The sequence below is a fragment of the Hipposideros armiger genome, unplaced genomic scaffold (assembly GCF_001890085.2).
Source record: "Hipposideros armiger isolate ML-2016 unplaced genomic scaffold, ASM189008v1 scaffold_276, whole genome shotgun sequence".
NCBI classification, from domain to species: Eukaryota; Metazoa; Chordata; class Mammalia; order Chiroptera; family Hipposideridae; genus Hipposideros; species Hipposideros armiger.
In genome coordinates, this window is record NW_017731626.1 from 1,252,929 (window position 1) to 1,264,212 (window position 11,284).

At 33.9% G+C, this 11,284-nt stretch overlaps 1 protein-coding gene across 1 annotated transcript in view; it reads left to right on the forward strand.

Moving 5' to 3' along the window:
• MINDY2 (MINDY lysine 48 deubiquitinase 2) overlaps positions 1–11,284 on the forward strand; it is a 69,703-nt gene that overhangs the window by 15,557 nt on the left and 42,862 nt on the right. The window contains exons 2-3 of the mRNA XM_019657543.1: positions 4,000–4,057; positions 6,883–6,947. Coding sequence (XP_019513088.1) covers positions 4,000–4,057; positions 6,883–6,947 — 123 coding nt within the window. The remainder of the gene's footprint in view (positions 1–3,999; positions 4,058–6,882; positions 6,948–11,284) is intronic.

Consider the following 11,284-nt stretch of genomic DNA (forward strand, 5'->3'; position numbering starts at 1 on the left):
TGGGCAGTCTATCTGAAGTGTACCTGGCGTATAAGACGACCCCCCACTTGGAGGCATATTTTTCAGGGCCAAAAAATCGTCTTATACGCCGACAAATACAGTAATTAATATCATTTAATCCCATTTACTGGCTAGGGAACCTCACAGATGTGAGTAGATTACTTTGAATACCTAGATAACTAGAAATAGAATTTCTATTTATACCTCTTTTAGTCTAGTTTAGTGATTCTTAGACTTTGTGATTTCTAAGTTATATTTCATGGGAAGGCTGAAATATGTTTGGTGCTCTTGAGGAATAGCCAGTATGACTGCCAAGGAGTGGGCGAAGGGGAGGTAGCAAAAGATGATATTAGGTAGTGGGGTCAGATCATATAGGGCCTTTAACTTTTGCTGGGAGTGAGCTGGGAAGCCATTAGAGGATTGGAACAAAGAACTAACATCATCTGACTTCAGCTGAAACAGGAAAAAAAATGGAAGGAACATGATTAGGGAGGAATATGAGAATTTTGGTTTTGAGATGTTTATTGATATCCAAATGGACAATTGGATATAAAAATCTAGAGTTCAGAGGAAAGATCTAAATCAGCGCTGTATAGTGGAACTTCTTGTGATGATAGAAATGTTCTATATCTGTGCTCTCCAGTTTGGTAGCCAATAGTCAAATGTGGCTCTTGAGGTCTTAAAATACAGCTAATGTGACTGAGGAACTGAATATCAAATTTAATTTAAATTTATATAGCCACATGTTGCTACTGGCTAATGTATTGGACAGTACAGATCTTGTCTGTAAATTTACATTTAGGACCAGAAAACATAAATAAAGTTAGACTAAGTGAGATAATGAAATTTTAATAGGGGAAAAAGAAAAACTGATGAAGAAGTATCTAAATCTAGGGTAGTGAAAGAGGTTTGGCAGTCCTGGTGAGGGACTCAGCTACCAGGGCAGGCAGCATGAAAGTAATGTAATCGTAATGGGAGGTGGGGAGCAGTGAGCAAGAGTGATGTGAGAAGAGCTTTTGAAGAATTTGCCTTGCCAAAAGTAAACTTTATTCAGGGTCAATCCTGCCAGGACAAATTGTTTAATTTTCTAAGCTATTTGAATTTTCTCCTCTTGAGATTACCCCAGTTCTCTAGAGGAACTAGAGATGCTTTTGAGTTAATAAGCAAACACTAGTAGAAAGACTATAAGAGAAACCATTAATTGCTTTCCTAGCACCAAGCTGAGGAACCACAAGGGAATGGGAATTTTGATTGGCAAAGGTTAGAGGACGAGTGGATTTTAATTTGGAAATTTTTGTTAACTAGAGTAGTAGAGCAGGACAACACATGGACAAGGCTTGTTGTAGGGCTTTGGCATAAAGAAAGGAACAGAACAAGCTAGGATACCTAGGAAGTACTAAGAGGTCTAATAAAATCAAATGGGGAAGAAGTGTGGCAGAAATGGTAGGAAGATAATGTAAAAAAAGTATCACACAAATTGGAATTTATACTATGATTTTACTCATCCAAAATAATTTATATGGTGATTAGACTAACATAGTATTATAGGAAGGAAAATGGTTGTTGGGATGGCGGTGTTCTCTGACTTTAAAAGAGATCATTTATCTTTTTAATGTAAATATATAGGTTGGTCAAGGTTGGAGCATTTTAATATTGCCCAGGGTTGACCGTGTCTCCTCTTTTCCAAATGCTCACCTGGGATAACCTAACTACTGCCAAACTTTCTCTTCCATTTTTTGGCCTAACAAAGCTCTCAGGTTTTTGTTTTTTGATTTCTGTTTATCTGGAATATCCCATTAGTAGCAAAGTCTATGGATTCTTTCTTTGAAATTCTTTCTCCTCTTTATATACTGATACTTCACAACATGATTTATTGCAAACTCTATTATTTCCTTTCCCCTCCAAATTAGCCTACATACCAGTGTTATCTTTTGAAAGCATCAATTTCATCCTGTACATGTCTAGTTAAAAACATAAGCTCCCTTATGATTTTTTACAAGCAGCCATATTACTTATGATTTATTATTATCTGATTGAGTTTACTCATCCAGCCATGTTTCCCACCACTCTGCAATATAAATCTTACATACAAACTTTCTTATAAGCTTTCTGTATGAAATGATGTTTCTTAATATGTACTTTTTCTATCACTCTTTTTCCCTCAAAGAATGCTGTTTCCTTCACTGCCTTGCCAAGTACTGCCCATTTTTCTGAATCCAGTTTAGATACTACCCTCTCCAAAATGTATTTCTGAGTACTACAGACTTTATCAATATCTCTTTTCGAAATTATTTGGTAGTTAAGGCATTTATTACATTTTCACTATATTATACTTTATCGTTATCTTATTCTCTGTTCCCTGTATGTTCTTTGCCCAACCAGATTATTGGTTTTTTTAAAAGAACCATTCATCTCCTCATGTTTTCTTAATCCTTTACTAAACACAGACTTTCAAGAAATATTGATTGAAATAGTATTGTTGACCAATTTCAGATAATAAAAGTTAGATAAACTAGACTAGACAAAGCAGCACTCTTAAGAGTAAATTTAGGGCTGGCTGAGTGGTGCATTGGTTAAGAGCTGGCTTGGGACGCCAGAGGACCCCGGTTCGGATACCACATATGAGGGCCAGTGACACTGCCCTCTATAGCTAAGATGCTGAACAACAGCTCAACCTGGAGCTGGGCTGCCATGAGTCGCCGGTGATGGCAGGTGAGTTGCCATGGGCTACCGTATGTAGCCAGCAGCCAGCATGAGCGGCCAGCAGCCACTGTGAGCAGCCGTCCAGAAGCTGGTGACTGATCTGCCTCGCCCGGGAAGAGTGCAGTGATGGTGCCAACTTGGGCCGGTGAAGCAACATCCTCCACAACTAGACTGAAGAACAAAAGGGCAGCAACTTGTCTGTTCCCCTTCCCCCAATTCCCCAATAAAAATCTTTNAACAGTGCTGGGGATTGGGGGAAGGGGAACAGACCAGTGTCACTGGCCCTCATATGTGGGATCCGAACCGGGGCCCTCTGGTGTCCCAAGCCAGTTCTTAACCATCGCGCCACTCGGCCGGCCCCAGAGTATGCTTTTGAATAAGTCAGTTAAAATATTTACAGTCATTAGCTATAATATCTGTGTAACTCATTTGACAATTCATTTGAAAAATTAATTTATGTGTTAAAGCTGAATTAACTTTAGAAACTTAAACTATAATGTATGTATCTACTTTAAAATTTTTATTGTCAAGTATACAGAAAAGAACACAAAACAGAGATATCTAGTTTAACAAGTTATTATAAAGCAAATATTAGTGGAGCTACCATGCAAGTCAAGAAACAGAGCATTGCCAGCACTTCAGATGTGTCTTGTATGCTCCTTTCCAACATCCTTATCCCTAGGGCTAACCATAATCCTGATTTTTATAGTATCCCTTTCCTTACTTTTTCTTTATAGTTTTATCACCAAATGTGCAGCTCTAAATAATATAGCTTAATTTTGTCTGTTTCAAAACTTTACAGGTAGAATCATGTGGTATGAATTATTCAGTGTGTGACTGATACTTTAATACTGTATTCATTTTAGCCATTCAACAATAAAAAATGTCAATGAAGACTGAAGTAATAGGATATTGAGTTGTGGTCAAGCCTGTCTTCAGTAAAACTGCTCTGTGGGTGATCTGTCACAGTATTTTTGGTGCCTCTTCCTGCCCTTTAACTGCATTTCTATCATGAAGAACACTGTTGCAGGTGCCTGATGACAATCATGATGGGTGGCGAAAGGCAGAGTATTAGGCTTTGAAAACAGATTTTTCAGTGTCTCTATGAGACCTTATATTATTTTGTAAATTTTATGGTGATAGGATTGACTTTGTTATATTTTATAAAGATTTGTTATAAAGACTTTAATAATGTAAATGTTAATGTATACATATACACACTTGCGTTTCTGACAGAAGGAACACTTTAATCACCTAAAACATTTGATTTTATGGAAAAAATACTTTGTTTTTCAGGTGAAACTTCCACCGATGATGGAAATCATAACCGCTGAACAGCTGATGGAATATTTAGGTTAGTGTTCAACAGTGGGTGATTTTTATATCTCTTTCAAAGTAAAACAAAGTTTTCAAAGCTAATATAGTACCAAATCTCACCTTCCTGAAGTGCTATTATATAATCTACTTTAAAATTATAATTTTTAATCTCTTAATTAAAATTTTGGATCAGTATGCTACTGTTCTTGGGTGTTAAAGCCTTCTTTCTGACCAGGATTAAAATCCTGTAGTATAAATAAGGAGACTAGATGACATCTAGAAAACAAGAAGATAGATATTCATTCTAATAAATTGCAGAATGGGAATGGCATAGAAACTCTGACATTACATGTACAAAGTGTTAAGAAATGCTGAGTAGACTTGAATTCAAGACCCAGGAGGTGATTTGGAGCAGTGCTACTCAAAGTATGATTTATGGACCTATGCCAGTCTATGAAATGTTAGCTTCCAGTCTGCTGTGAGATAGGGGCTTATACCAGAATGTAAACCATTTACATTAATAAGTACACTGTTTAGTTCATCTGAAATTTTTTCATAGCAAAATTTTCTTGATGAAGGAAGCAGTGGTATTGAATTGCATTCTTATGCAAGCTTATTTCAAAATAGACCAGTAATACACAGTTTGCAGACCAACTGCATTGAGTAGAACTTGTTTATAGAGCAGGTAGTTGTGTATCACACTGAGGTCTTTTATAATTTAGCAAATAAAAAATTATATATTTATACTATTACAAATTGGAAATTTTAAATCATAGTCTCACAATATTTTTACTACCGTATTTGCCGGCGTATAAGACGACNGCATCTTAGCTATAGAGGGCAGTGTCACTGGCCCTCATATGTGGGATCCGAACCGGGGTCCTCTGGCGTCCCAAGCCAGTTCTTAACCATCGTGCCACTTGGCCGGCCCACGTCATTCTTTAAATGACTAAGAATCACTAAAAGATAATTGGGCTGAAGTAATGAGGTTTTATCTTATAGTTAAGTATTTGGAGTTGGAGTAGCTATTTCCTTTGTTAATTTAACTATATTATTAATTTGCCCAGGAAATCAAGTTAATACAATAAAATATTTATAGGATAGGACATAATTTATTTTCCTGGAGAATAAAAAGCTTCATTTTATTTGGTCTCTATTGTTTTGGAACTATGTATTACTTTGGGAGGCTTTGCTCAGATTTCAGGAAGACTATTTAAATTACTTATGAGAATACTTTCCAAGTACCCACATATACATTAAATAAAGCACTCTCATTTACTTATAAACGTTATAGATTATAACAGAGGACCGCCTGAGAACCTAGGTCATATTCCATTTTTTTTTTCTAATTATAAAATTTTAAATTTAGAGATTCAGACAGAATGCCACAATAGTTAATTCTATATTCTTAGCTAGCTGTCCCATAACCTGTTTCTCTTTAATAAAATCTGAAGAGACAAAGGAGTGAAAGTCTTAGGATCATTAACAAAATTTTGGCACTTGCTTTGAGGTGATGGTGGTAGAGGAAAGCAAAAAGAGAAGCAAGCTTTTAGGAAGATCATTTTTTGGTTAAAAAAAATTAAGATCTGTTGATGACTCCAAAGTATTAGTGACAGGCAGGCATTTTTTTTCACTACTATATTCTTTTTGTCCCTAGTTTTAATGAACATCCAGAATATTTTATTGGCTAAGTTCAGGAAATCAATATACCACTGAGTATGCTTGTGAATAAGTCAGTTAAAATATTTGTGTATTTGCTGTTTCACTTCTAAAATCTGTATAGAGGTTATCATTTCCTATTTCAAATATTTGAAGCAACACATGGTAGGCAGTTATTATTTGGAAATTTCAAGGCTAACCCCTGAAATTATCTGTGTAGAAATAGAGGATTGTAGAATGTATTTCCCAAATACATATACTGGTTAGTGCCTTGGTTTCTTGATAATTTTATAGTAGGATTACTACTTTAATCAAAGCAGAAGATAAGTAAGGTATTTATTTTTTTGTTGTTGTTTTTTTAAAGATTTTTATTGGGGAATTGGGGGAAGGGGAACAGACAAGTTGCTGTCCTTTTGTTCTTCAGTCTAGTTGTGGAGGACGCTCTCGGCAGCTGCTGACCACTCACGCTGGCTGCTNTTTTGTTCTTCAGTCTAGTTGTGGAGGGCGTTTCTTCACTGGCCCAAGTTGGCACCATCATTGCGCTCTTCCCAGGTGAGGCAGATCAGTCACCGGCTTCCGAACCGCTGTTCACGCTGGCTGCTGGCTACATACGGTAGCCCATGGCAACCCATTGCAGCAGGGGCTGCAGCCTAGCTGTCACCTGACTCACGGGAGCCCAGCTCCAGGTTGCACTGTTGTTCAGCATCTTAGCTGTAGAGGGCAGTGTCACTGGCCCTCATATGTGGGATCCGAACCTGGGCCCTCTGGCTTCCCAAGCCTGCTCAACCAACGTGCCACTCGGCCAGCCCGACATCAATTTTTTTAAATGCAAAATAATTTTGTTTACTTCTTGGAAAGGCAAACATTTAGAAGACTGGTAACACCCATTCTTGGAAAGGCAATGGGTAATAATAATTTTGTTAATATCAGTGAAACTTGGTACAAACCTTTAGAGCTTTATTGTAGTGATAGTGAAAGATGCTCAAATATATTATAAATGGAAGACAAAGAAAGCTCAAAAGAATTAGAGTATGTACTTTAAAAAAAATATGTGAGACTAGCAGTCAATATCGATTTTCTCTGAATAGAGTTTGGGGTCAATTTTATATGCCACCTATTGCTGTAATTTATAATTAAAATCTATTACCTTTGTAATCATAAAAAAGTATTTTAAAAAGGCAACTTCATAATTTCTTTTTACAGGAGATTACATGCTTGATGCAAAGCCAAAAGAAATTTCAGAAATTCAACGTTTAAACTATGAACAGGTAATAGAAACAATTTTTGTTATATTAAAATATGTTATTTTTAACTTATGGATGTATTCATTGGTCTCAGTGGCCAGTCTTTTTTGTATAAACATATATGCTATATAGAATGAAACATATCATTCATTATACAGGACTATGTAGAATGATAACCTGGTATTTTCCTTGCAAAAATTGACTTTCAAGTGATTTTGTCATTGGTTCATCTTTCCTCATTTTATTTATTTATATTTTATAATTAAGTATATTTAAGAGAAAGTTGAGCAAATGATGTCTAGGGTGTGTCATTAGCATTCTGCTGTTTCATAGTTTCAATGGGTCCACATTTCTTAGCATGTTTTTTAGAGATTCTGTTCCATAATATAGGACGGGTCACTAGGCTCAAAATTATTGAAACTGTAAGAAAGCAAGCAGAGCTTCCTTTTCCTCAGTATTCTTTCTTTAACAGTAGACGGCAAGAAGGAATCAGGTTCTTATAATGGAAGGAAGTCTATACCAGGGAAGAAGTAGACATTTTTGGAACCTTTACATTGACTTTCAAAGCTTTTTTATATAGTTTTACCAGTATCAAATTTGTAAAAAGGAAACAAAAACTCATTTCAGTATCGCAAAATTTCTTGAATTTGAATGTTCAGATGATCTCGTTCTAATAGAATGGAAAAGCTAACATGTTGCATTGCATCCCTGTGTGAGGTACGAAATGTGTAACTAAAGCCAAATTGGTATGCTAAGTTATTTAAATTCTATTGAAATGTATAGCTTAAAGCAAGGCTTTCAAAATATTTTTTCCAATAGAAACCTCTTTTCAAATGAAATCTTATGCTAACCTCCAATATATAAAACTAGTAAATGATATTTTATAAATATAAAGTGATATGGTTCAATGTTTATTATTTATCAAATTTATGTCATCTCTTACTGAAATCAGTGAGGCTATTTTGATTAAAAACTTGAAATTAGGAATTATGGATGATAATTGCAATTTCAGTTTAACCTCAGAATTCATTTTACTTCTGTTATACAGTCTGGAGAAAATCCTGATTGATGAATCTTTGCAAATGATATCAGCATTTTGTGTTTCAAGTCCATTTTGCAGTCTCAGGATAACACTTTCATTAAGGTGTTGTAGACTCTTGGAAAATGATTGGAAGTAAAGTTTTCTTTCAAAGTTGAAACAAACAATATCTAACAACCACTTATAAACATGTCAGACAAAAAGTACCCTGCATTTAAAATAAGCTCTAAAACTATTTATAAGGTATTGTGATTACATTACCATTAGCTTTGGGAGTAGTATGTATCAAGCTGATTATGTCTGAGTATGAGCTGGTGTCTAGTGTTCCACAAGTATGATGTAATGTTCTTTTTTTGTAAAATTTTACGTGAGCAGAAATGTTCAACCTAAATTTTAGGAAGACCAGTGCAGAGCTGCTGTCTTCCTAATTAAAACCTCTTTTCCAGAAGTTGTAATGTAAACAAAGAGCATATTTTTCCCAGTTTCACTTAACGATAGATACCCTGACAAAATAAGAAAATATTGTGTATTTGTGTATATGTTTATGAAAGATTTTTAAATTTAAAAATATTTATATTTTATATTATTTTTATATTTATATTATTATAATATATTTTATATTAGCCATTGTCACCCCAATAAACTTTAATTAAAAAAATTTAAATATTTACCATGTTAGAAGTACCTTTGGGGAAAATTCAAAGAAACAGTTTAACCCACTGGCTTAAAGGAACCAATAGTAATTCTTGTGACGGTTGCTTACACCATACCTAAGGTCTCAATATTTTATAATACTATCATAATTTGGATTTAGGAACAAGATGACAAAATACTTACCCTTTTAAACTCTTTGTTTATAAATTTGTTTATTTTTATCACTTATTAATCTTTATGAAGATTATCAAATGGTATCAACTTAGTTATTTTAATACTATATAATCTATAAAAAATATAGAAGATGTATAAAGGTATAAGCATGAGCCCAGGAGCTATTTGAAATTACAATTCCCCTAAAGGATATAGGGTGACTACTAACCTAGAATTTAACAAATATAAAAGAAAAATCAGTAGTAGTAGAACTATAATCCTGTAATTGCTCACTATTGTTACTATTCTCGGGTTCATCTTTGCTGTTGCTTTAGGCAAGCTTTTAAAAACACTGAAGGGAAAAATGTGAACTGATTATTTTTAAGGGTTCAACTTTTGAGAAAATACAGTTGACTCTTGAACAATAGAGCGGCTGGTGTACCGACAAGCTGCACTGTCAAAAATCTGCGTATAACTTTTGAGTCCCCAAAAACTTAACTAATAGCCCACTGTTGACCGGAAGCCTTACCAATGACATAAACAGTCATTTAACACATATTTTGTATGTTATATGTATTATGTACTGTATTCTTATAATAAAGCTAGAGAAAAGAAAATGTTAAGAAAATCATAAGGAAACTAAGATAATATTGAATAGCAACTACAATTGAAAAAATAAAATAAAATCATAAGGAAGAGAAAATACATTTACAGTATTTACTGAAAAAGATCCCCATGTAAGTGGATGCACATACCCGTATTATTCAAGGGTTAACTGTATGTTGTTTTGAGGGAACATAGTTATCAGGAAGAAGTGAAACTGATAAAAGCCAAAGACTTTATAACAATGTTATCCTGTTATAAATCTCTCATTCATAAATTTTAAATATTTTAATAATTTCTGTTCTTATCTGTCTAGTCTCTTAGAATGGAATTTTGTCAGTTACTTGGTAAAACAGAACTTTGTTCTTATGACCTAAATTTGTCTTTTTCAGATTTTAGAGAGTTCCGTGTTTTAATATAAAAGGGTTTATTTCATGTTCACCCTCTCTACTCTAAGCTCTCTAGTTGCAGATAGTCTACTCCTATTTTATATCTTTATATCTTTTAATGGCTTGATAGCATAGTGTCTGATTAACATTAGAGATTCGGTAAAATGTTATTAAATTTTGTATATTGGCTTTTATTTGTTCCACCAAATATNAAAAAAAAAAAAAAAAGTAAATTTATTTAGGTATCTAAAACTGAAAGATGCTTCCCTAGAAACTCAAACTCAGCCTTTTACAGATATCTGATTCTTCTAATAAATGAAATATAGGATACAAATATAGCAATTACGTCCTCAACTATTTGAATAAATAATATATAGAATTTACTCAAAATAAAGCATATTTTTTAGTTAAATGCTGTATCATAACCCCTCTCTGTACACACACGAGCACACATGGCATACATACTATGTGCCATATAGGGTCTCAAAAATACTTGTTTAATAGACTTGCTTATATAGCTCTGTAAAGCAATTAATTTAGTGCTTTTGGAGTTCTTGCACCTATGTGGAATAAAATCTTTACTAGTTAGGTTTTGCTATCATGAAATTCTAATTAGAAGTACAAATAATATGTTAATGTTCATAGGAATTCTTTTATCAGAATTGGAAAGCTTAAGAGAATACTTGATGTATAGTCTTAAGTTTATTTTGAATTATTAATAGAAAATAAAGGTTATATTATAAACAATTTAATCACCTTGTTAGTGATTTGGGAGGGTGGGTGAGAAGCTGGTTTCATATTAACTTTATATCAAAATAAATTCCAGATAAATAAAAGATTTAAACATTAAAAAAGACAAACATAAAGTTACATGAAGAAAGCATACGTGAATGTTTGTATAATTTTAAGAGGTGGAGATCTTTCTACACATGACATTCAATCCAGAAGCTCTACTAGAGGAATTTGATTATATTAAAATTAAATATTTCTGTATCACAAAAAGTAGACAAAAAAGCATGGGGAAGGGCCGGCCGAGTGGCTCAGTTGGTTAAGAACTCGCTTAAGAGTTTGAGCTCTGAGCAACAGCGGTTCGAGTTCCAGCCCGAGCTGAGCAGCCACTGAGCTGCCAACAGGTAGCAGGATGGCTCAGCTTAAAAAAAAAAAAAAAAAAACATGGGGAAAAAATATTTACCACAGATATAACAGTAAATGTTCTAATTCTTCTAATTGAAAAGAGCTTTTACCATTCAATAAGGAAAAATAATAGTTATATAGGCCAGCAATTCGAAGAAAAGGAGTATGTATAATTAGAACATAATTAAAAAGGCAAAATATAAATTAAAAGGTACAGCAGATATTAAAATGGAGCTACATATATTTAAAAGGTGCCACATATGCTGAAAGTCATACATATATTAAAAAGGTGATACCAAATAAAAACACATGTAAAAAGAAACCAATTTTTTTTTTAAAGATTTTTATTGGGGAATTGGGGGATGGGAACAGTGCTGGGGAATTGGGGG